Source organism: Sciurus vulgaris, assembly GCF_902686455.1.
Source record: "Sciurus vulgaris genome assembly, chromosome: 16".
Lineage (NCBI taxonomy): Eukaryota > Metazoa > Chordata > Mammalia > Rodentia > Sciuridae > Sciurus > Sciurus vulgaris.
This window is the reverse complement of record NC_136477.1, coordinates 31,818,818-31,845,464: the sequence shown is the minus strand read 5'-3', so window position 1 is coordinate 31,845,464 and position 26,647 is coordinate 31,818,818. Positions and strand designations below refer to the sequence as shown.

Genomic DNA, 26,647 nt, shown 5'->3' with positions numbered 1-26,647 from the left:
ATCACGCCGTGTTAACACTAATTATGCGCCACCTCTTGGCCCAACGCCAGCCGCCATCTTAGAGCGGCTTAGCCATGTCTCTACATCTAAGCCTCTGCTGCTCATCTGCAAACTGGTGATAATGATGGGCTGTCCTATACAGTGCCTGCTTTGTTGAGAAAGGAGACAGCCTTTACCAAGTGTTCAGCACAACGCTTGGATCAGGAACTCCTGGGTGCTACACCATCACCACCCTCTGACCTCCAAACGTCCCATCCTTTCCCATCTCCATACCTTTGTTCCCTTGAGGAAGGAAGAGAGAAAAGAGGGGCAAGGAAGCAAGAATGTTTGCCCGCTGAAGGGGGAAGATGCCTCCTTGGCTTCTTGGTGATAAAAGTCCCTAGATAACATTTGTTAAGTACGAAAAGGTAGCTGGCAGAAAGATGGAAAGGCTGATGAGGGCAGAGGAAAGAGAACAGATCTTGGCCTGAAGAAGGTGGGGAGGGGATTCAGATGTTAGACTTCCTCCTGAGGTCAGTGGGCAGGAAGTGAAGGTGGAGATAGAGAGATAAGTCTGACAGGAAGCCCAGGGAACACAGGAATCACACCTGACGGCAGTCAGCCAGGGAGGATGAGGCCCTCAGGGGAGGAGACAGAGGAGACCAGACGGCTTAAGGAGAGAGGTGAAGGTTAGAAAGGCCAACAGGAAAAGGGAGAAGAGAGGGAACCGAGACCACTGGGCATGTCTGAGAGCTTTTGGAGGTTGGAAGCAATGAGAGGGGATGCAGCCATGATAAAAGCTCTGGAGAGGCCTCTAGCTGTGCTCACTTACCCATGAACCAGCAGAGAAGACCAGAGGTGGACACCTTCAAAACGAAGGATGAATGAGGGAGGCCGAGAAGGGAGGCGGGGGGCAAGTGGGCAGTCAGCTCTTGGAAAAGTATAGTGGTGATGTCTAGGCTGGACAGAGGAGGAACTGCAGCCTTAATGGTGGAGAGTTTCAGGTCATTAATAACATCTAGGAGCAGGCTTGGCAGATATGAGCAATTTGGGGGATAGAGACATGGAGGCAGAGAGAGGAGATCAAAGCTAAAACTCAAGCAGGAGGATCACATAAACCCAGGAGCTCAGGACGATACAAATAGCTTAAAACCCACGTTTATCATGTGCTAGGCCACAAAACAAGCCTCCTTTGGTTTAAAAGGATCATACGAACCATCGCAGCCATCATCACAATTTTTTTCTTTGGTCTTACTGGGAGTTGAGGGTGCAGAGCCTCTACCACAGCTACATCCCTGGTCACATCATCCCAATTTTAGAACATTTCGTCAGCCTCCAAAGAAATCCCATACCTAATTATAAGTCACTGTCTATTCCTACTCTCAACCTTAGGCAACCATTAATTTACTTTCTGTCTCTACAGATTTGCCTTTTTAGAACCTTTAACATAAATGAAGTCAAACAACATGTGGTCTCTAATGTTTTTTTTTGTTTGTTTGTTTGTTTGTTTTGATACTGGGGATTGAACCCAGGGGCACTTAACCACTGAGCCACATTTCCGGCCCTTTAAAAAAATATTTTATTTAGAGACAGGGTCTCACTGAGTTGTTTAGGGCCTCACTAAGTTGCTGAGGCTGGCTTTGAACTCATGATCCTTCTGCCTCAGCCTCCCGAGTTGCTGGGATTATAGCCGTGCCACCACACCTGGTGTCTGGTTTAACTTAGCGTACTTTCAGACTCATCTGTGTTGTGATATAAGTATTCTGTTCTATTTTTTTACTGAGAAATACTAGTCCAGTGTATGAATGTGCCACAATTTATCTATCTAATCCTCAGTTAATGGATATTTCTAGTTTATGGATATCATAAAAATTATTGCTATGAAAATTCACATATAAGTCTTTATGTGGACATTTTTGTTGTTACTTCTTAGGTATATACCTAGAAGTAGAATTGCTAGGTCCTATGGTAATTCTACATTTAACCTTTAAAGAAACTGCCAAACTGTGTTCTTGTTCTGAATGGCTGTACTATTTTATACTCCAACCAACAATCAGGAGCATTTGTTTATTTTGTATCCTTGTCAACATTGATCTCTGTCCCTCTTATTATTAGAGTCATTCAGTTGGAGTGAAGGAACATTCTATTGTGTGTGGGCTTTTGTTTTGTTTTCGTCCTGGTACTGGGGATTGAACCCAGGGGCACTCTACCGCTGAACCCTATCTCCAACTCTTTCCAATCTTTATTTTGAGACAGGGTCTTGCTAAGTTGCTGAGCCTAGCTTCAAACTTGGAATCCTCCTGCCTCAGCCTCCAAGTAAATGGGATCACAAGTGTGTGCCCCTGTGCCAGTCCTCGCATTTCTGTGATGATTAATGACGTTGAGCATTAGGGGGAATCTTTTCATGTACTTCCTAGTCATTTGTATACCTTCTTTGGTAAAATGTCTATTCAGGTCCTTCACCCATTTTTTAAATGGGGTATTCTTCCTATTATCGAGTGTTAGGAATTCCTCATGTAGTCTAGATTTAAGTCCTTTGTTGAATATATGATTTGAAAATTATCTTTTCCCAGCCTGTGCCTTAGGTTTTCATTTTCTTGATCCATTCTGACAAGAAAACATTTTTAACATTAAAGACCAGTTCACCAAGTTTTTCCTTGAAGGATGATGCTTCAGGTGTTAAATCTAAGAGGACATTTCCCTAACCCAAGGTCACAACGACGTTTTTCCTTCTAGATGTTTAACAGGAACTTAAGTGATAAATTGATATTTTTATATCCTACTGTGTGCTATAAAATCCCACACACATAGAGGAAAATTAAACAACACACTTCTAAAAAGTCTGGCTCAAAGAAGAAATCAAATTAGGAAATATTTCAAATACAATGATAATGAAAATACATTTTGCTGAGATTTTTTTGTTTTTTTGTGTTTTTGCAGGGATGGGGATTTGAACCCAGGGCCTTGGGCTTGCGAGGCAAGCACTCTACCGACTGAGCTATATCCCCAGCCCCTCGCTGAGATTTTTTTGAAAAGCAAAAAAAAATAGAAAAGGTCATTTATTTGACATACACCATGTACCTTTTTTGCTCTCGTCTTCTCCAGCTATTTTTTTTTTTTCCGTCTTCCTCTTTTGCTTTAGGGTGAAATTTCTCAAAGAACGTGTCTGAGCGTGGGTGTTCACGTGCTCATTTCTTACACTACGTTCTTCAGCAGAATGCAGTCTGGCTTCCAGATGCTTCTTGCCCCTGGAGCCGCACTAAGGTTCCCAGGGACTTCCTTCCTTGTTGCCAAGTCCAGCAGCAATGTGTCTGTTGTCACCTCACTTGTCCCTCAGGAGCATAAACATTGGCTTTCCTCCTCCTCCTCTGGTCTCTCCTCTTCGTTCTGTCATGTTTGGGTGCCTCAAAGATCTGCCTTAGGTCTTTTCTTCCTTCCCTATCCTCTCTCCTCAGGGAATCTCATTCATTCCGTGTCTTCAACGGATCATTTATATGCACAGGATTTTTTACATGTATTCCCAGCCCAGATCCCTCCTTTGAATTCCCAATACACAGATCCAGTCGCTCCCCTCCCGAATCTTCTCTAAACTGTTCTTAAAGGCCCCTGCCATGATCTGAGTATCTGTGTCCTCTCCCAAATTCCCATGTTGGAATCCTAACCCCCAAGGTGTTATTTGGAGATGGAGCCTTCTGGAGGTGGAGGTGATTAGCGCTTGAAAGTGGAGCCCTCCTGGACGGAATCAATGTACGTATAAAAGACCCTCAAGAACTCCCTTGCTCCTTCCACCATGTGAGAAGGTGCTCTCTATGAGGAACCAAGTCCTCGCTGAGGTAGGAGGATCCAGTTCAAAGCCAGCCTCAGCAACTTAGTGAGGCTCTTGGCAACTCAGCAAGACCATGTCTTTAAATAAAATACAAAAAGGACTGGGAATGTGGCTCAGTGCTTCAGCCCTGGTTTCAAACCCCGGTACCAAAAGCAACAACAAAAAAAAGCACCAATGGACTAAACCCCTCAAAGTCAAGTTGACCAAATCCAAACTCAGGATCCCCCCAGCCCTATACCAGCCCAAGTCCTTTTCTGATGCCTCTTTCAGTAAATGGCAACATCTGCCTTGTTCAAGCCTGGAACCCAAGTCATCTAAGACATATCCTCTTTCTAAACCCTCGAATCCATATCATCTATCTAATTTTAAACGTCTCTCAAATGGCAGATGTCACTTCCGTCTTAGCCACCCATCGCCATTCCAGTCTCCCAACAGCCTACGGTCCAGCCTGCCAGACGATTTCCTTGAATCCTCAAGTCCCTCACCCAACCACTCAGCACAGTGGGGCTGGAGGGGCTTGCCACATCAGTCATATCATGTCCCTCTCCTACGTCATTGGTTCTCAGCCTAAAGACAAAACTTTGAGATGGCCCATGAGGTCTGTCCCACTCTGGTCTCTATTTTTCCTTCTTGCCATTTTCCTCTCCAACCACATGGCCTTGCACATGCTGTTCCCTCTCTCTGGAACACAGGTCCCTCTCCTTCTGGCTATGTTAATTCTTCTCATTCATCTCTATCAATTACCACTTTTTTTTTTTTTTTTTTTTAAACCAGGGATTGAACCCAGGGGTGCTTAACCACTGAACCACACCCCCAGGCCTTTTAATTTTTTATTTAGAAATGGGGTCTCACTAAGTTGCTGAGGCTGGCTTTGAACTCATGATTCTCCTGCCTCAGCCTGGAGCCGCTGGGATTACAAGCATGGGCCACTGTGTCTAGCTTCAATTACCATTTTCTTAGGGAAGGCTTCCCTGATTCCCCCAACAAGGTCACAGGCCCCAATTATTATCAATCACATATGTCACCATAGCATCCACCACAACTGCAGTTTTACCATTTAATTTGAGTGGTCAGTTCCTTCAGGACTATACTCTACTACACTGAAAGTTCCGTGAGGGCAAAGGTCACATGTGGTTGTATTCACTAATGGATATCAAGTGCCTGGTCCAAGCCTGGGGTACATAGCAGCCACTGAAGAAAGATGTATTGAGTGACTGAGTGATGGTAAATTCATCTAGGATGAAAACAGGGCTTGAGTGAAGGAAGATATACCAATGTCTTCAAAGAATTAGGGAAGGTCAAATGGACAGGGATGACGTGAGGATGATTCAGATAATGGCAGAAGTCCTAGAGGTGTGGGCTGCCTGAAAGGGTGTAGGAGGTGGTAGGGTTCTGAGAGGATTGAGTTTGGCCTGGAGGAAATAAAAGCAGACTCTCCTGGAGAGAGTCACCCTTTTTCCTGGACCAGAATTTCCTTAGGGTAAGGAGGTTCTCCTCATAAGCACAGAATAGGCAGGAAAGGTGCCACTCACTGAGAAGTTCTCAGCCAGTGAATACAGGGCAGATGGGGCTCCTCCAAGCTGGTCACAAATCCCTAAAGAGTTGTCCCAATCCATTCCGGCGGAAAGAATAAACACACACAGAAACCCCACCCCCTCAATGGAAACACAGTATTTCATTAATAGCTCTTCTGATTCTTTCTCAAACCAGATCTCAGAGGCCTGAATCCAAACTCTTCCCATGAAGACACATACCTTGGTCCATCCAGAAAACTGGATGAAGGTGTCCTGGGGCAAGTCAGGGATGCCGCTGGGGATGGAGAAGTTGCCCACATAAAAGGCTGGCAGCATGTAGTTGGATGAGCTGCCAGCGCAGTCCTTGTTGTGGCAGCCAGCGCCCTGGTCACCCCAGGCCCCCAGGCGGCTGCGCACTGCATCCTCGGTGTCCAGTGGGAAGATTGTCCAGTTTGTGAGGATACTGGAGTTGAGGGTCAGGTTAGAAACCAAACCCTGCAAAGGAGAAACAGCACCATGAGAGGGGGAGGGAAGGGGCAAGGCTTCAGGCGGTGAATTCTTGTGAATTCTTGCGCAAAGCAAACTGGGGTACAGACCGCAATGGTAATGCATCTCAAACTCCAGGTACGTCCAAACAGCATGGACGAGACAAACGAGCATGTGTCAACGGTAATGACGACGGTGGTACATCTCAGGACGGGATTCACAGGGGATGGGGTGGGGGCAGCTGTGGCAGTAGTTTACGCTCAGGGCTCATCTTACTTCTCATTCCCAGTTTTTCAGGTGGGAACTCCTCCATTCTCAGGGGGATCCCATACCAGGTCTCAACTGCCCATTAGTGATTCAACAAACATTAAGCAAGTGGCTGTGTGCCAGGCTCTTTGCTGGGTACTGGAGATACAGAGACTCTGTAACAGAGTCTTATTTCACTCCACACGTCAGTGAGGCTCATGAGAGAGCCAGGCAGGAAGCCCGGGGATTGCAGCCTGAACAGGAGGATAGTAAGAGAGACATGCATCCTGGAGACAGGCTGCCCACACACGGGTCCCTAAGTATGCAACTGCTTGACCTCTGAGCTGCCCCCAGGAGGATCAGAAAGGAGCTCCAGCCCCCTCTCCTGTCCTAGACTGGGTGGTACCACAGTGCCTTCAATGAGTCTTCCCTCCTCTAGCTGATGGCGAGCCACCAAAGGGGCAGCCTGCACCCACTGAAGCACCTTGTAGGGTTCTGTGCAAGCTTTAAAAGTTTGCTGGATAATGATCTAGAAATATTTTTAAGAAAGACTTTTTTGGACTAGACATCTAGACACAGTAAACAACAGAGGCTAGAGGCAAGGAAGGTGCAGCAAGGGAAAAGACATCCCATAATGTGAGTTTGGCATGGATGGACCATCCAAGTCTACGCAGCAAAAATGACCAAAGGCTAAGCCAGCTTTGTTGGCAGGGGGGTGCCTCTGGTGAGCCAGGTGGGTTTTCAAAGCAAAGGAAGAAGCACAGCAGAGTGGCTTCCTCCTTCCGTTTCTTTCTACATTATGACTAAACTCAAATACAAGGGAAGGGTTCTGTTTGCAAAGCTCAACTTTCTCATCACTTGCAGAGGCAAAGAGTTCTTCAAAATAAGTCATCTCCTAGGCTGCAAAACAAATCAGGGTGTTTCACTCATCAAACTTGGCAAACTGGGTGTACTCTTTCAAAGGGCTTCTATGACCTTCACTAGCCTGATGGTGGGGATCATTTCACAATGTGTCAATATTACCCTGTATTCCTTGAATACAAAAAAATTCAAATCTGCCCCTTTGTTATTAAGATTGAAAGAATGTATATGTGAGCTTTTAAATGGACATATAATAACTTTTTCTGACTGCTTAGACACAGTCCTGTCAACCCTTGAGCCTCAGACCTGACCGTGTGGTTGTCCCACCTTAGAATCATTGATATAACTGCCGTAGTTCACACGCCCCATGTTCTCCACCAGGAGGTCCAGGGTGGCTCCAGCTTTCCCTGTTATATTCAGAGGGATCATACTGTTTCGCTCAAGGATTCCTTGGGGGACCTGTAAGTTCAAAGTCAAAAGAGCACTGAATAGAAGATAAAAAGACCAGTGAAGAGGCAGTTTGCTGAGTTGATTTAGCACTCATTCTCCTGTGCCCGCCCCCCTTTTGGTACCAGGTATTAAACCCAGAAGTGCCTTATCCCTGAGCATCCCCAGACCTTTTTTGTATTTTATTTAGAGACAGTCTCACTATGTTGCTTAGGGCCTCAAATTTGGTGATCCTCCTGCCTCAGCCTGCATATTCTCTTACTCATTCTCTCATTCTCCTGCCTTGAAGTGTCACCAGACTTGTTGAGAGTGCTTTGATAGCCCTTAACCCAAACTAGCCAAGTGGCCACATGTCCCTAAGTCACTCCTTCCTGAATAGGGAAATCTCCAGACACAGCTCTGAGCATGGAAAGGGCTAGGCTGGTCTCCTGAAATATCAAAATGAATCCAAAGAGAAATCCAGCAGGGAACAGAAAAGTCCCCTGCTTCTAGGGCCTGAAGCAGAGACGTGATTTGGAGGAGCTGAGGATATGTTAACCCACCTTCCTGCTTTGGAATGTTTTACTCTGCATCTATTTTTATTTTTATTTTTTACATTTTAAATTTTTAGTTTTTGGTGTTGGGGATTGAATCCAGGGGTGCTTAACCACTGAGTCACATTCCCAGCTTTTTGGAATATTTTATCTAGAGACAGGGTCTCGCTGAGTTGCTCAGGACCTTGATAAGTGGCTGAGGCTGGCTTTGAACTCACAATCCTCCTGCCTCAGTCTCCTGAGCTGCTGGGATTGTAGGCATGCCCCATCATGCCTGGCTGTGCATTTATTTTTAAAGGAAGCAGTATGGAGGCAAATACCAGGGGAAGATTCCTACTAGAGAAATTGCTTTGTGTTTTCACAGCACAACAGTCTGTAATAAAGAAAAGCTTCTAAACAACATGGAGATATGAGGCAAAATCAGATAACAGAGATAAAATCAGAGAGTTAGGTGGAGTAGTCTCACCTCAAAATACTTGATATGATGCATTAACCACGAAAATTATATAACAGAATGAAGGAAAACAATAGATACTTTTATCTAACATATTCCTAATTTTTTAAAAGGTTGTTCAGAGCTGGGGTCATGGCTCAGTGGTAGAGCACTTGTCTAGCATGCATGAGGCACTGGGTTCAATCCTCAGCACCACATATAAATAAATTAAAAAACTAAAAATTTCAAAAAAAAAGTTGTTCAAGTTTTTTAAAAAAAACTTATATTACACTGATCACAATTCACTAAGACAACTTCTCAATTGGAAGCCAAGAAAGAATCGTTAAGCACAGCACAATGTCTTAGAAACTTGTTCCCACTGCAATTCATACCAATTACAAATGGAAATATTTTAGCAATGAAAATCTGATGAACACAATTCCTAAGCATTTTCTAGGACCATCATATCATCTGCAAATAATGGCAATTTTATGCTCTCAAAAAAAAAAAAAAAAAAAAGGAAATATTTTATTTAAAAAAAAGTGTTTTTGTTTTTGTTTTTTGTGATTTCAGGAATTTAATCTCACTGAGCTATATCCCTAGCACTTGTTAATTTTGTGACAGGGTCTTGCTAAGTTGCCTGAGGCTGGCCTCCAACTTGCAATCTCTTGCCTCAACCTCCTGAGTTGGGAGATTATGGGTGTGTGCCACTGTGCCAGCCTTAATTTAAAACCTTCTGAACCATTTTCCTTTGTTAGCAAAATCATTTTATGTGCTCTTTCATATGACTGTTTCAATGAGAGGAAGAGTCACATTAAAATGTATCTGTGTTTTGTTATGAAACAGTGTTCTTGGTGCCTTTAAGTTATAAAGTTAAGTCAGAATATAATTTCTCACATTCAAGTTGAGGATCCAAATTCAATGAACTTTGTATCACGGCATGTAGAAAACTGAACTGGAAATGGATCCTGTCCTTAAAGGCCTGGGCCACACGCTGGGGTCAGACAGAGAAGGATGACCTTGGGCTGAAGAGGCCACGAAAGGCCTGCCCGAGGATTGGACTTTGAGCATAGCCCTCAGAAAGATGTGGGGTGCATTCTAGGCAGATGGGGCATGTGCAAGGCCCCCTCAGCAAGCAAGGGGCACAATTAAAAGGCATCAAGCGGAGAGGCAGAGGCTGAGAGACTAAAGGCCTCAATGGCCATGTTAACAGGTGCAGACTACAGGTTCCCCAGCTGGGACCACGCAGAGAGGATTCTTACCCCATTCACTGAGACATAGGCCCGATCGTGGACTCCATCCTTGGGAGCGTAGAGGGACGAGTTGCTACAGTCTTGGGGGAGTGTTGTTCGGTACAGCACGAACCCAAAATACTGGTTAGAAATGGATTTAAGAAAAATGCATCACACTTGCTGTTCATTTAACAAGAACCTGTTTTCACTTGTATTTAAGTGATATTTTCAAAAACCATATGGAATGAAGAGTTTCCCCCACCCCCAGCAAAATTCAATCTGCAAGAAGAGAAGTAGCTCAGATTTTTAGATCTTAGAACAATGGTCCTAAAACTCAGCATCACGAAACTGCAGAGCATCTCATGAAGCACCCCTCTCCCATAACGGGGGACTGGACCCTGGGCAGGTTAAGTCATTTGCCCAGAGTGACTCAGGGGATTGGATCATCGATGTCAAAAGTTGCTGCTGTTAACTCAAAAAAACAAAACTATGAAAAAACCACCAACAACAAAACAAACAAGATAAACAAGTACCAACAAAACCAAGAGATGAAATTCTGCACAATAAAATATTTTCCAGGTTCTTGGGCTATATCTGCTCTAACACACAAAACAAGACTCAATTTGAAACTATTAGTGGAGCAACAGGGGCAGAGGGTTTTGAGAAACTCAGGTTGTGACTTTGCTAAGTCAGAAGTTATTTTGACATCCCTGGTCCTAAAGAAACACCTTAGACCATCGGCCTCAGAGTCCACGGAATTATGGTTATTGATTTTGCCTATTTGCTTCTTGCTGTGGACATTAACCAAAGCATGCTGGGACAAGAATCCTGAGTTATGAATGAGAAACCAAATAGAAATCTAGCACGGAAAAGACAAAAAGTCCCCTAATTCAAGGGCCTGAAGTGGAAAGGCGATTTGCGGGAGTTGAGGAAAACGTTAATCCACTTTCCTGTACTGCAGGATGGACCCGTGACTTCAAGCACAAGAGCACCTGCCCCTAGACACCAAATCTCTGTCTTCATCTTGTTTGGAGACTCACCAAAGTGGTGGGTACTAAAGCAGAGGCTGAGAAAAAACTGTGCACAGGGCTTCCAGGAGGGAGCGGAAACTGGGCTGTTCCTCGCACAGGTGTGGCTGAGGCACAGGGCAAGGCCCCTCTTCTGCAGCCTGTGCGCCCCATGGTTTCTCTGAAAATAAATGTTCTGCGGGCTCACCCCAGACCTGAAAGATCCAGGACCCAGGGAGCTCCACCCAATTCTAAAGCAGAGTGTCTGAGAAAGAACCCTGGGTGCAAGTGTTTATATGTTAACCTGGAGGTCACTCTCCAGACTCCAAGCCTGGAGTGTCCCATGGTGCTCTGAGTGAAGGCAAGTTCTGCTTGCTGGTTTTGTTTGTTTTTTTTGTTTTTACTTTTTTTTTTTTGCGGTGTTGGGAATTGAACCCAGGGTCTTGGGCATGCTAGGCAAGTGCTCCATCACTGAGCCACATTCCCAGCCTGCAAGTTCTATTTTATAGACAAGAACACAGATGTACTGCTACTGTGTGCTACAACTGAAGACAGAACCCAATCCAATGTTAATTAAAAAATTAACTTAAAAAAAAAATATATTAGTTTTGGTGCCAGGGATTGCACCCAGGAGTGCTCTACCGCTGAGGTAAACCTCCAGTACTTTTTATTTTCCTTTTTAGTTTGAGGCAGGGTCTCACTGAGTTGCTGAGGCTGGACTTGATCTTACAATCCTCTTGCCTCAGTCTCCTGAGTAGCTGGGATTACAGGCCTGAGCCACTGCACCCAGCTTAATTATCCACTTTCTTTTCTTTTCTTTCTTTCTTTCTTTTTTTTCTTTTTTTTTTTTTTTTGTGGTGCTGGGGATTGAACCCAGGGCCTTGTGCTTGTGAGGCAGGCACTCTACCAACTCAACTATCTCCTCAGCCCAATTATCCACTTTCTTGACCATGAAATAAAACTTGTTGACATAAAATCACAAGTGTAATAATAGTAACTGGAGGCAAATATACTAAGATTAGATATGCTGTTTTTATGTCACCTGACTGTTCAGATTTCTTCCAGAAGGCAATCTTCACACACACACACACACACACACACACACACACAAATCAGAAAGGAAGACTCAGTAACCAATATTTCAAAAAATGGGGCTGAGATCCTAACCAAGCAATCAATTTTAACACAGCAACAAGGGACAAACTGATGCCATCCTGATATCCTGCCCTAAGAAGGACAGGTCACCTCCATTGTGCTCATGACAAAACCATTTTACTGAATCTAATTGGTGAGGCACAGCCTACGATTAGCCAGAACTCTTCAAAAACGTCAGTGTTGAGAGAGAGAGACCTAGGAACAGTTTTAGATGAAAAAAAAAAAAAAAAAAAAAAAACAAAAACCAAAAAACTAAAGAGACATTATAACTAAATGAAATGTGAGATCATAGATGGGAAATTAGATTAAAAATTAAAAGGGAGATTACTGGGATGCTCAGGGACACTTGAATAGAGAATGTATTTAGATAACAGGATGGTATCAGTGTTAAATTACCTCAGTGTGGAAAAAAAATTTACTAAGTATGATCACTGTACTGTGGTCATATAGGAAAATGTCCTCTTTCTTTAAAAAAAAATGCTGCACTATTTAAAGGTGATGCAGATAAACATGATTTAAAAAAAAGAAAAGCTGTTGACTATGTACACGCATGGAAAGAAAAACAAAGCAAGCGAAACAACTGCTCCCAACTGGTGAATCTCAACAAAAAAGTACACAGGTGTTTGTTGGTCAGAAATAAAAAGTTGGAGAAAACTTCTTAAAAAGAAATAAGATGAGGCAGTGCCTGGAGATTCAACACATACAAATATACACACACTAACAAGAAGATGTGCTCCAAAAGCAAGAAAAGAAGCTCTAGAAACCCAGCTACCAAGAACACAGAACCTACGCCTTTGGGCTAATTCAGAACAAATAACTTCCTGGGGTATTAAAACAAGGGTTCTCCACTGATGCCTAGAAATAAGGATTCAGTGGACCAGCCGATGAACTCAGTGTATGACTTGTACAGGAGTATGCTGAAGCAGCTTGAGCTACTTCCAACGTGAGTGATAAAAAAAGGACTGGGAAGTAAACATATTAAAAGGTCAGGCCCCTGTGTAGAAAGATCAGCCCACAGTGCAGTGCTCAAAGCCCAAGAGCTGGAAACCCAGGGTTTGCTTTCCTGGGCTCTGACTTACTCAGCATTTTGGCCCCTGAACTCAGAACAAGCACAAGGCAGAAGGCACAGTTTTGCCAGTAGAAAAAAGATAAAGCATTACCTCTGAAGGCCTACCTGTTTCACCTGCGTAAATGTCAAGGGATAAAGGCTTTCTATGGGTCCACCAGGACACAAGATGTCCAGAGCTGCCTCCACTGTCTTTAACTGAAAAGAAACAACAGCAGCATTCACTCAGTTGCCCGTCGCTGGTAATCACAATAACATTTTGTCCAAATTGTCAAAGACCTGAGTAGCTTTGACCAAACCCCTCAATAAAACCAAGTCAAATTCCAAATTCACTACTGCTTCCCAGTTACCTCCAGTCCTCTATCCACTCCTCAACTCTTGATGAAGATGTAAACAATGGTAATCTTTTCTTTTTTTTTTTTTCATTTTTTTTTTTGGTATTGGGGATTGAACCCAGGGGTACTTTACCACTGAGCTACATCTCCAGCCCTTTTTATTTTGAGATCGGGTCTCCCTAAATCACTGAGGCCAACCTCGAACTCGTGATCCTTCTCCCTCCACCTCCTGAGTCACCGGGATTACAGACACGCGCCACTGTGCCTGGTTAAATGATAGTAATCCTACAAGAGTTTTAAACACGCCCATTCAGATACACAACGTGCTCAGAGCTGGCTGTAAAAGGCCATAAAACGAATGAAAACCAAAGTTCTGAGGCTGCATTCTTTGTAAAGCTTTCTACAACAACATTGATAAAACTGTGAAGTAAAGATAGTAACTAGAGGCAAATTATGCTAAAATTAGATATGCTATTATTATGCCAGCTTGCAATAACTATCTCAGAGTTACTTCGCCCTCCCCTGAGCTTGTAGGCAGCAAGTGTTCCAGCCTGTGTCAACCCTCAGTTGCTTATCTTTGTCTTCCTTGCCAGACTGGCAGGTCCCTCAGGGTAAGATATGAACTGTGCTCACTCCCCCTGCCTGGCACTCAGTACACACGATAAACATTTATCTTATTCACTCCAAGGGATTGTGTGTTCCTGCAATCCAGGATATTTATTCTGATGCAATACCACCACCAAAAAGAACAGCTCCCAGTCACTGCATGCCTACATCCTTTGGACGAGATGGAGCATTTTATAGCCACTACTTCATTAGATTTCACAGTTGCCCCATGAGGCAGGTATGGCTGTCCTGTATTAGATGGGACAGCGGAGACTCAGAGAGCTCACATAAGCAATGGCAGAGCCAGGATTTGTAGTTCTGTTTAGCTCCAAAACCCAAGCTTTTCTACTGCATGATACTGGTTAGGAATTTACAACCTCTTTCTATGATTTCTTGCTGATATGCAGCATTGAGGGAATTTTTTTTTTTTTTTTTCATACTGGGGATTGAACCCAGAGGAACTTTTACCACTAAGCCACATTTTTTTTAAAGCCTATTTTTAAATTTTGAGACAGGGTCTCACTAAGTTGCTTAGGTCCTCACTAAGTTGCTGAGGCTGGCCTTGAACTTGTAAGTCTCCTGCTTCAGCCTCCTGAGCTGCTGGGATTACAGGTGTGTGCCACTGTGCCCTGCGCCCTAGGAAAATAACCTCAATGACAAGTTCATCAAGTTGGCTACTCACATGGATGCTTACCCATGTGGATAACTAAAGCAATACAACTTGTGTTATTTTATTCTATATAAATTATATTCTACGTAAATTTCATTTAGTCATACACCAACTTGCTAACCTTAAATTGTGCACAATGAAAAGTCACGTCACACAATTTTCCTTCATGATAAACAAATGTGCTTTTGGGATTAAACTAGGTTTTTTTTTTTTTTTTTTCTTTTGTTTTGTTTTGCTTTTAAAGCAATATTGTCATCTTAAACATTTGCAGTTATTTTCCGTTGCCTAATTTTCATGGCTCTAAAACCAACCGACCAATCTTTTCCTTAAGTAGCTATAGCAACGAACAAGTAGAAGGTGCTCCCTTTGCAAGTGTGATTAAAGTCTGATTAATCTAAAGAGAGATTCCTATCAGAGACAGAGACCGCATTCTTTGTAGAATGTAGCACATGTATCTGACACTAGGTGGAAAATGTCACAAGAGCTCAATTCACCAACCAGAGTGTCAAAGGGCTTCTTGAACGGAAAAATTATACAATCATGTTTGGCATTTTGCTTCAAGATAAAAAGTTACGATGCTATTTTAGAATCTCAAGTTTCTTAAGAAATAAGTAACTTCATTTTTTTTTCTTGTGAGTGAACACAGGTAGGAGTTAGGGATTATAAGGGGAAAACCTAAAGGCAGAGAGGGTCAAAACAAACTGACTTTGGCTTACGTCACACCTTCTGATGATTAAATAAAACCTTTTCTTCTCTCCCTAGAATAAAAGAACTTTAATTTTTACTTAGGATTAATTTCTAGTCTTTTTCCCTGATGTCCTATTTACCAATACACCTTTAAGTTAGGACATGGTTTTGAGAAGGAGGAGTGTGGGTAATTTAGGGCAGAGACTTATTAAAATTCCTGTGGTTCAGGGCAACTCCTTTAAAAAAGAGTGAATTATAGTAAAGAGCCACCCAGAGTAATGAGGTGGCATGACATTTCCACAAGGGCTGCGGGCACTGCTTTTGACAGCTGATGGTTGAGCCAGAATGAGCTGATCTAAGAACGCCCGCGCCTCCTGTTTATGCCTTACGCACATATCCTGTCAACACGCACACCTATCTTCTCATCTTCCATTGCTCCATTTCCCAAGAAACATCACCTACCCCATCGGGCTCGTGGAAAACAAATTCACAGAAAAATAACGACACCGTTCCCCAACATGGCACTTTCACTCACTGTGGCTCAATTGCACTTTCTTATTCCTGTCTGACTTTCAACGCTTCTTATTTAATTTTCTTACCTTTTTCAGAGCAACTTTTCCATAGGCAAACTTTGGTGTGGATGGAGGGATAGGACCTTCGGGTACGTCTTCAAACTGCATGCCGGAGAGGGAGAAGAGAGGAAAGAAGAGCTATTAAACCCTTCAGACACCAACCCATAAAACTCATTTTTTCAAAGGGCAGGTGGAAGACCCAAACAACAGTGTTAGTGATTTTTTTGGAAAGGCAAAGGAACCAAAGATTTCTTCCCAAAGAGTATCAGGTAGAGGAAGTGTGTGTCTGTATTTGAAGCTCTGGGAATTGATCTCCAAATAGTCCTAGAACAAGACTGAAAAATCAAGAGAGAATGAGGGTCAATAGCAGATGATGGGGAGTGAGGAAAGAAAAGGACAAAGACATGTGTCGAAGCAGAATCTGAAGGGAGAGAGCCTGCAGTGAGAAAAACCATTCATCTTAGTGGTAGATTGCAGTTGTGTGGCAATGTTAAATGGACTGCAGTTTTATGAGAGAATATTTCTACTTTTTTTGGTACCAGGGATTAAATCCAGGGGCACTTAGCCACTGAGTCACATCCCCAGCCCTTTTATTTTTTATTTTGAAATAGGGTCTCACTAAGTTGCTGAAGCTGGTTTCAAACCTGGGATCCTTCTGCCTCGGACCCTGGAGTCTCTGGGATGCCCAGCCTGTGCCATCATGCCTAGCTTTCTACAGATTCTTACAGAAATATATACTAAAGTATTTAGGGGTAAAGGCTCATGATGTGTGCAATCCTCCAGTGGTTTAGAACCCACACCTGGGGTGGCGGGGGAAGGAGAATGAACAAACATGATAAAGAAAATAGAAATACTGATGTAAGTAAACATGGGTGGGGAACGTTCTGATGTTCTTTGTAGTAGTATTTTGCTCTTGCAACTTTTCTTTAAATTTGGATTTTTTCTTGTGTAAGGCAGCAGGGTCAGTTCTGGGAAATGAGTACTCTATTACGCTGCTACGGAATAACATGCCTATCCCTTTTTAAATTTTTATTTTGATAGGGTCTCATTGAGTTGCCCAGGTTGACCTTCAACTCATGATCCTCCCACCTCAGCCTCCTGGTTCACTGGGATTACAGGTGTGCATCACCACACTGGCCACTTTTTCAAAGTAACAAGATGGACATTCTAGATTGTTCCTTTATATATCTTACCTCTTCCCCCCCCCCATTTTTCATCTCTATCTTCTGGTTCTAAGAAATTATTTTTAATTTGCATGAACTCCTTGTTCTCTAGTGGCTACATTTTTCAGAGCATTCCATTCTTATTTTATGGATACAATATATTCTCAGAAAGAGACAAGGATATATCCTTCAGAAAGGAGAGCTTTTACTTAAGATCTCTCTTATCCCTTGAATTCTCTGTTGTCTCTGGGGTCATTTTTTGTCTATTTCATCTTGTCCTCTTTCCTATTGTAGGTGGGGTTTATGGTCGTGCTCAAATAGCTGGCTATCCTTGGTCCATTAAAATTCAGTGATAAAGCAAAAAGAAGGTATCAGCATCTGCCTAATCATTCTATCTATAACTGTCCAGCTCTGTGACACAGCAAGGTTTTTTCAGGGCAATTTAACAGGGAGTCGGATATAATCTAGAAAGTCTTTGCTTTAGGGCTGTTTCCTTTAAATAAAATTTTAAAAATTCAAATATAATTAAATAAACTCAAAAGTATTTTCTTGATAAGTGTGTTAATGTTATATGCATTTCCTTTTGTAACACATTTTTATTTCACTTTATTTGGCACAGTTTCTCTGGGATGTAAATGTAATAAATCTTACAAAAGCAAATTAAACTTTTTTTCACAAGGGACAGTGAAAATTAATGAAAATACATTTGCATTAATGGTACACTTGAAAATAATGGTTCTGTTTTTTTCCACATATTTTCGTCTTTTTTTATTTTGATGCTGAGGACTTAACACAGGAGGGTTTTACCACTGGGCTACATCCCTAGCCCTTCACTTTTTTAAGAAGGTCCATATTTTTATTTTTATTTATTTATTTATTTATTTTGGGGGGTATTACCTGGGATTGAACTCAGGGACACTCAACCACTGAGCCAAATCCCCAACCCTACTTTGTATTTTATTTAGAGACAGGGTCTGAGTTGCTTAGCTATTGCCAAGGCTGGCTTTGAACTCACAATCCTCCTGCCTCAGACTCCCGAGCCATTGGGATTGCAGGTGTGTGGCACCATGTCCAGCCCATATTTTTAAGAATGGAAATTTTTTAACAAATTTTAAAAACACAGTATTTCTCAGTCTTGATCCAATGAACTATCACCAGGCCTAAATCTGGTTAAGTAGCCTTGCATTCAAATCTAAGCAAATTACTACCCAAGTAACATATCTAAGAAATTAAATATGTTTATATTTAAATGTTTAACATATGTCATATTCTGTACCTAGAGACACACATTCATTTTATTGGCAAAACATTTTAAATCTCCCTTAGCTCATTCAACGTGTGCCTGCATGTGCACACACACACACACACATATATTATTTTTCCTTCTATAAGGAAAAAAGCCTTTTTGAAAGATTTGGCTCAGATTTATTATAGTGACTATGGGCTCCTCAAAAGCAGGCATAGCTGGTTCGTTTATAAATTATGCCGCATCAAGTTCAACTTATTAGAAAGAACGCCCCACTACCTGATGCTTAGAACCACTGGTACCACAAAACAGTGTTTATCTGATGTATTCACCATCAGTTTGGCAATCTTTATAACTGCCCTGTTTTTGAATATGCATAATGCAAAAGAAACTTTATGTGCAATTACATAACATCTACCATAATAAAAAGAGCAATCTACTTAATAGTATAAAAAGGATTGGCAGAAGTAGTTAGCATCATTGTCGTTTAAACATTTTTTTTTTTTTAAAGAAAAAAGTCCTCTGAACTTCTGCCTGATAGAAAGACGGCTCCCTGATGAACACTCTGTGTTTGAGGAGGGTGAGGGAGTGGAGAACCTGACAAGAAATATGTAGGGTGCAATCAAACTTCCCATTTTCAGCTCCATTTTGTTTCTATCCTTTCTCCTATCTGCATTTCCAGGACCCTGTGTATTAGTCTGTTTTTTGTTACTATCACAAAATACCTAAGGTATACTAACTTCAAAAAGACAAGAAGTTATTCAGCTCACAGTTCTGGCAAGTCAAAGCTTAATGAGCATTGGCTTATTTCTGGAAAGGAACTCATGGTGGATAACAGAATCATGTGCAGGAGGAAGACATCGTATTTCACAACAGGAAGCCAGAGAGGCAATGGGACCAGGCTCACGCTTTTATAACCACCCTCTCACAAGAACAAACCAGGGTCTGGAGAGAAATATAGGGACCTCCCACTAAACCATCTCCCACACCATCCCCCTATACTGCCACTCTGGGGACTAACCTGACAACACATCAACACTGGGCGACAAAACACACCCAGGGTTCTTTGAGGCATATCCCTGCTCCCTGAACCTATGAGCCTGGTTGCCTTTACTAGAATCCAAGAGTTTCTTGCCCTACATTCTCAGTCTCCACTCCTCTATCATCTCCCCCACACCCCAGAACCAGGGATGAAGCCAGGGGCCCTTAAACCACTGAGCCACATCCCCAGCCCTTTTCATTCTTTGAAACAATGGCTTGCTAAATTGCTTAGGGCCTCACTAAATTGCTGAGGCTGGCCTTGAACTTCTTATCTTCCTGCCTCAGGATCCGGCGCTGCTGAGATTACAGGCCTGTGCCTCTGTGCCTGGCTCATCTTTTTTCCAGAAATCTTTTGAAGGCTCTCATTTCTGTGCAGTTTTTAAAAGCTAATATTAGCTGGGTGCAATGATACGTGCCTGTAGTTCTAACTACTCAGGATACTGAGGCAGGAGGATCATAAATTCCAGGCCTGCCTGGGTAACTTAGGGAGATCCTGTCTCAAAATAAAGTAAAAAATATCAAATGGATGGGGGATATAGATGTGTGGCAGAACATACCCGGGTTCAATCTCCAGTACTATGTGTATCTTTTTTTTTGCGGTGCTGGGGATTGAACCAAGGGCCTTGTGCTTGCAAGGCAAGCACTCTACCGACTGAGCTATCTCCCCAGCCCCGCAAGATTCCATCTTTCCCTGGAGTTGTAACCACCTCAATTCTCCTTGGCAGTTCACCTATGCCTTCCTTCTACCCCTGGTTCTGGCCAATAAAAGCAGAAAACAAACTCACAGAAAGGGATGTGCCCTATTTACCTGCACCTAGGAGTGACCTGGTCATGACTAACTCCAAGTGGATTCCAGTTTAACCAGGACCGGAACCTCTTCCGCCACCCTGGAAGACACGCCGTGCACCGAGGCCGTCATTCACCTTACATCATCAGGTCACTTGGGTGGGGTGCTCATGTGCCAGCTCTGTCCTCCTTCACTGCTCCCCAAGGCCCTCACACCTACTTGTGACATCTCCTTTCTAGAGATGAGACTGAGGTACTTGCTCAAGATTATACACAGGACAAGGAAGGGGTATGGGTTTTGGGACCCCAAGTCTAGTGTCATTTCCACTGCCCATTCTCGCTTCCTTTATTGTTAGAACGACAACACAATAGAAAGTGTCTTTACTATTTATAAAAGTCTGAACCTCCAACCACATTTCCTCTCCTAGATCCTCCCTTTATGCCCACACAGAACATAAATTAAAGAGCTGTTTTTATAATTTGATACTGCTACTTACCTGAATTTTTTTTTGGCATGGCTAAATACTGACAATGATTGTATGAATGCGTATTACAGTGCTTGAAATGGATGTGATAAAATTTATATAACCATCCTTTCTATATTTGGGATTGAATTATTTCTAATTTTAGTATGATAATAACGTTACAATAAGTAACTTCATTCTATAGCATCATTTTTCTTTAAAATTTTTACTTTTAAAAATAAAGATAAAAACATAAGAACATCTCATAGGACTCTGAAACAGTGCATATCCAAGTTTTCACTAAGTTATGAAATTTATGTTTTTCACCCAATTATGCAATTGGATCTTGATATTTTAATCTGTAGGATTAGTTGATTTTAATATAAATATTAAGCATCCATCTGTCTATCCCACTGGCTACAATTTTCTTTTTCAATTTAATTGCAGTGACTTTTCATTTATATTAATTATTTAGCAAAACTGCTTTCTGTCCAACTAATAGTTCAGAAAATTGGCAAACATACCAAAACACTATACTTTTGAACCTTTATTTCTCCATAACAATGTGTTTTTAATCACAGTTTTCAGACCTGCCATAAATACTGCTTCACATCATACTTATTTAGAAGGATAAATCCAGCATAAGAAGTTGCTCTTTTCCCCAGAAAATCCAGCTGTTCCTTCACCAAGGTCCCCATTTCATTTGCTCATCTAACAAACTCTTATTTAGAAAGTCCTTGTGTCGGTTCTATGCTTTAACATTTCCCAGCTCTGTGAGAAATATATGCAAACGAGTTATATTAACACACTATGAGAAGCAGCAGGTTAAAGATTTCCATACTGCATAATAGCAGCAGAAGACAAAGCGGGATCAACTCTAATGAGAGAGAAGTCAAAGACAACTCCCCAGAGCAGGTCACTGAGGTATGGCTTCATTCTCTAAGAGAACGGAAGCAGAGAGAACAGCATATGTGGAGACCAGAAGGTAGAAACAGCACTGTTCTATGCAGGACACTGTTGGGGGGTTTCTTTTTTTTTTTTGGATTCACTTTAAGAAGTAAAAATTGAAAGGTGAGGCTGGTTTGAGCACAGTGGTGTGTGCCTGTGGTCACAGGTACTTGGGAGGCTGAGGAAGGAGGATGGTAAAGCCCAGATGTTCAAGACTAGCCTGGTCAACATAGTGAGACCCCCTTCCCCCTTAAAAAAAAAAAAAAAGAGAGAGAGAGAGAGAGAGAGAGAGAGAGAGAGAGAGAGAGAGAGAATATGAAAGAAAAGCATTATGGTTTTGATCTGCAATGTTCTCCAAAAGTTCATGCGTTGAGGACTTCATCCCCAATGAAGCAATATTCAGAGGTGGATTTTTAAAGTTTATTTGTTCTAATTAGTAGTACATGACAGTAGAATGCAAGTGTACATTTTGATAGATCATAATCTCTCATTTTTCTGATTATGAATATTGTAGAATCACATCAGTCATACGGTCCTACATGTACATGAGGTAATAATGTCTGCTTCACTCTACCATTCCTTCCCCCATACTCCTTCCCCTCCCTTCACTTCCCTCTACCTAATATAAAGTAACTCTACTCTTCCCTACCCCCTCCCCTTATTATGAATTAACTTCCACATATCAGAGAAAACATTCAGCCTTTGGTTTTCTGGATTTGGCTTATTTTACTTAGCATGATATTCTCCAACTCTACCCATTTACCAGCAAATGCCAGAATTTCATTCTTCTTTAAGGCTGAGTAGTATTCCATTGTGTATGTGTATCACATTTTCTTTATCCATTCATCTGCTGAAGGGCATCTAGGTTGGTTCCATAGTTGAGCTATTGTGAACTGAGCTGCTATAAACATTGATGTGCCTGTGTCACTGTTGTATGTTGATTTTAAGTCTTTTGGGTATAAACCAAGGAGTGGGTTAACTGGGAAGTGATTGGATCTTGAAGACTCTAACCATATTGGTGGATTAATTCACTTGATAGAATAATAATTTTAATGGATTATTGGGAGGTGGGACCTAGTCAGAGGAAATAGGTCCCTAGCCTCTTCTGCACAAGTACTTTCTCTGCTTCTTGGCTGCCAGGAACTGAGTGGCTTTCCTTTACCACACCAGTCTGCCATGTTGTTCTCATCTCAGACACAGAGCAATGGAGTTGGCCAACCATGGACTGGAACCTCTGAAACCATGAGCCCAAATAAACCTTTCTGCCTTCACGTTGTTTCAATCAGGTATTTTGGTCATAGCAATGAAAAACTACGGAGGGAGAGAGGGAGAGAGCGGGAGGGAGGGAGGGGGAGGGAGAGAGGGAGAGAGAGGGAGAGAGAGGGAGAGAGAGGGAGAGAGAGGGAGAGAGGGAGAGAGGGAGAGAGGGAGAGAGGGAGAGAGGGAGAGAGGGAGAGAGAGAGAGAGAGAGAGAGAGAGAGAGAGAGAGAGAGAGAGAGAGAGAGAGAGAGAGAGAATATGAATATGGGGGGTGGGCGAGTCACAGGAGGCCAGATCAGTATTTGAGAGGAGTCATTCTGGAAGATGAATGAGAAGATCCAAGTCACAGGAAATGATGGAATGAGTGACATGAGAGTACAGTCAGTGCTTCAAAGGACTTTTTAAATTGTCAGCTATAAAACGCCACGTTTCTACCAGCACTAAGGGTCTGTCCAATGTCATTCCAGTCATAAACACAGGACAACAGTTCAGCCAGTGCAGACAGATTCCAGGTCAAGTTTCAAATTCCATTAAGCTTCCAAAGTACTGAAAACCACTGTGCCTGTTCTCATGTCTCCAGTCTCCCACCCAGCCCCAGTTTCTACCCTTGGAAATCCCAGAATCCACTGCAACTGTCAAGGTCCTCAACTACCACTGGATTAATTTCTACGGAGTGACCCATCCTCAAAAAGTCATCTGAACTCTTCTCACTGATGGTGATCCCTAGGACACAAAACTCTTAAAACAGATCTTATGTTTATTCAAAAGCACTCAAACTCACTACTGCCCTGTGAGAAGTCAGTGGGGAGGAGGGCTCTGCCCTATAATTTTATGGTTCACCCCCGAGGTGAAAGTGTTAACCATGTCTGGTTGAATTTTACCCACACCAAAGAGACTACCTTAGAAAACGCAAATGTCATGAGCTTTGTCATGCCTTAAAGATTCATTCGTGAAGGGCTGCCTGGGCCCTTCACCACTGAACGTAGAATTGTACCGCTTTCTGGGACATTTTCATCTTCAGAGTGCACATTTGTAAAAGTCAGTGTCCATCGCCAACTAACATACTCTTGAAATGGATTAAAAAGGAGACACTTCCTGTTCCTTAGGTCTTTGGTGGAAAAAGGAGATAAATAGATCTATATTTTTAGAGGCATTTGCCATCCAATTTCCTTTCCTTGATGCAAGCAAGTACTTTGAATACCATTTATCAGTTAATTCAGTAGTTTTAATAACTCTTACGAAAGACACTGGGCATGGTGGCACACACCTTCTGCAACCTCAGAAGCTCAGGAGGATTGCAAGTTCAAAGCCAGCCTCAGCAACTTATTGAGGCCCTTAGCAACTTAGCAAGACCTGTCTCCAAATAAAATATAAAAAGGGATGGGGATGTGGCTCAATGGTTAAGGACCCCTGGGTTCAGTCCCTGGTACCAAAAAGAAAAAAAGAGTCCATTAAATGTTTTAAAGTAGGTCATTTCTCTTTTCCAAACAAGGACGGGAAGAAAGAAAAGAAAGGGAAGAGAAAGAAAGAAAGGAAGGAAGAAAAGTGGGTAAATGATAACACCCAGTAAGCTGCGATCCACTGTATTCATTTCTGACGTCTGTCTCCTTCAGGGGTTCGTCCTACTCTGCCCACTGGTTACATACTTGGGATCCCTGGGTGTTTCTTTAGCTTGGCCCTCTGTTCTTCTATGTTGACTCTCCATGTGCAACCTTAGTCTCTCCCTGGATGCCAGCCTCCACCTTCACTGATGACCCCTGAAATCTGTGCAAAGGTGTCCCTGGAGGATCTCATTTTTTAAAAAATATTTTTTTTAGTTGTTGATGGACCTTTATTTTATTTTTCTTTATATGTGGTGCTGGGACTTGAATCCAGTGCCTCACACACGACAGGCAAGCGCTCTACCACTGAGCCACAACCTCAGCCTCAAGGATCTCACTCTTAAGTGCTGGTGCTTGCTGGACAGACATTCCACCTGGATGTCTTCAGAATCACCTTGAGCTCAGCTTGTCTCCCTCTTCCTGCCTGGGCCTCCTCTGCAATCCTCTACCTTAGGTGCTGACCCCAATACCCACTTCCTCATGTAGCCAAGGTTGTAACTTGGACAAATCAACAATTCTTCATTCCTCATGTCTGCATACAGCCAGCCACCAAGGTCTACCAATTTTACTTCCTGTTTTTCAAATCCATTACTTCCTCTCCACTCCCTGCTGCCCCTGCCATCATCTCATTCCTAAGTTACTCATGCAGCCACCCAGCTCATCTTCTGCATCCAGACATACCCCAAGGAGAGGTCTTATTGGTATATTTACATTGTCATATGTTTTTGTACAATTTGCAAAAATAATATAATTTAACCACAGTAGGCTAAGATTCTTGTCTCTTTTGGCTCCAGTTTCTCTGTCACATGCCCTCTTACGTCAGAGGTCTTTTCAGTGCCATGAGCATCTTTGGGATTCAACTATAGAGTAGCCGAGGTGGGGATTTATTTAACATGAGTGTTAGTAGGATATACTTGCAGGGTTCATTGTTGCTTCCACAAGTAGGTAAGTATTGCTTAGAGATTATTCCTACCACCCAAACACTGACTCTCTTAGCATCACAGAGCAATGCGATCATGCCCCAGGGCACCCAGCCCCAGAAGTAGGTGAGCTGTAGAAGAAAAACAAGTTTTGAAACATATGGAGCCAGAAACTATACCTGAGGAAATTCCTTCTGAATTTTACAGCTCACATATTTAAAGTACTTGAGAGAGATCGTCCCAACATTACATTCTAAACATTTATGTGATATTTTCAGTAATAAAAGTGAAGTTTTTCTGCTTTTCCCAACTACCAATACTGACAAATTTCAATCACCATCATCAAGTGAAAAATTTCTATTCTCTCTAGAGAAAAAGATTACAAACTATTGCCACCTGAAGAGACAACAGAAGCGCATCCAGCTAAGAGAATGTAAGGGAAGAATGGTACAGGTGTTCCAAACAGTGAAGAAATCTGAAATTCGTCTCTTAAAAAATGTTGGAGACAGAAGTGGTGGTGTACACCTGGAATCCCAGAAATTCAGAAGGCTGAGGCAGGGGATCACAAATTCAAGGACAGCCTCAGGGGGGCTGGGGAGATAGCTCAGTCGGTAGAGTGCTTGCCTTGCAAGCACAAGGCCCTGGGTTTGATCCCCAGCACCCCCCCCCCCCCAAAAAAAAGGACAGTCTCAGGAACTTGGTGAGGCCCTCAGAACACTTAGATTCTGTCTCAAAGTAAAAAAAAATAGAAAGGGCTGTGGCTCAGTGGTAAAGCCCCTCTGGGTTCAATTCCCAGGGATGGTGATGGTCATAAATAGTGATCTTTGTGCTTATTTTAATGTTTTAAACATTTTGTATCAAATATTTGCATCTCCCTAAAATTCCTATGTTGAAATCCTAAACGCTGATTGATGGTATTAGGAGGAAGGGCATTTGAGAGATGGAGCCTCTGTGAATGGGATTAGTGCCTTATGAAAGAGACCCCAGGACTTTACAGCCTCCAGAACTGTAAGAAATCAATTTCTGTTGTTTGCAAACCACTTGGTCTATGGTACTCTGTTGCAGCAGCCTGAACTCACTAAGACACTTGCAAATTGCAATGGTTTCTTTACTAACTCTAAAGATACATTCATTCCTGATCCTTCACTTGAATGTACATCTACCTATATAATTTCTTCTCTTAAACTATTTCAATGGCACCCTATTACTTATAATTCAGGCTTCCTAACATGACCTATTCAATAGTTTTTATTGTCTTTGTGAAGTAGAAGATAATGTCACCTGTATACTAGAAGGAAGTATGGGGGTGATGGTTTACAGCAGAGGTGAGAAGCAGAGATGATCAGGGAAGAGAGAGAACAGGAGATTGTTAAAGATCCAAATTGTTAGTATAAATCCCTAGCCCAGCAAGTTCACACCTCAGTTTAAAATGCTTCTACCTGGGGCTGGGGTTGTAGCTCAGTGGTAGAGCGCTTGCCTAGCATGTGTGAGGCACTGGGTTCGATCCTCGGCACCACACAAAAATAAATAAGGTATTATGTTTATGTACAACTAAAAAAAAAA

At 42.4% G+C, this 26,647-nt stretch overlaps 1 protein-coding gene across 1 annotated transcript in view; it reads right to left on the bottom strand.

The window, feature by feature from the left end:
• GLB1 (galactosidase beta 1) overlaps positions 1-26,647 on the bottom strand; it is a 102,012-nt gene that overhangs the window by 16,362 nt on the left and 59,003 nt on the right. The window contains exons 11-15 of the mRNA XM_079113986.1: positions 15,683-15,757; positions 12,894-12,983; positions 9,588-9,698; positions 7,240-7,371; positions 5,560-5,814 (exon numbers count right to left, since the gene is read on the bottom strand). Coding sequence (XP_078970112.1) covers positions 5,560-5,814; positions 7,240-7,371; positions 9,588-9,698; positions 12,894-12,983; positions 15,683-15,757 — 663 coding nt within the window. The remainder of the gene's footprint in view (positions 1-5,559; positions 5,815-7,239; positions 7,372-9,587; positions 9,699-12,893; positions 12,984-15,682; positions 15,758-26,647) is intronic.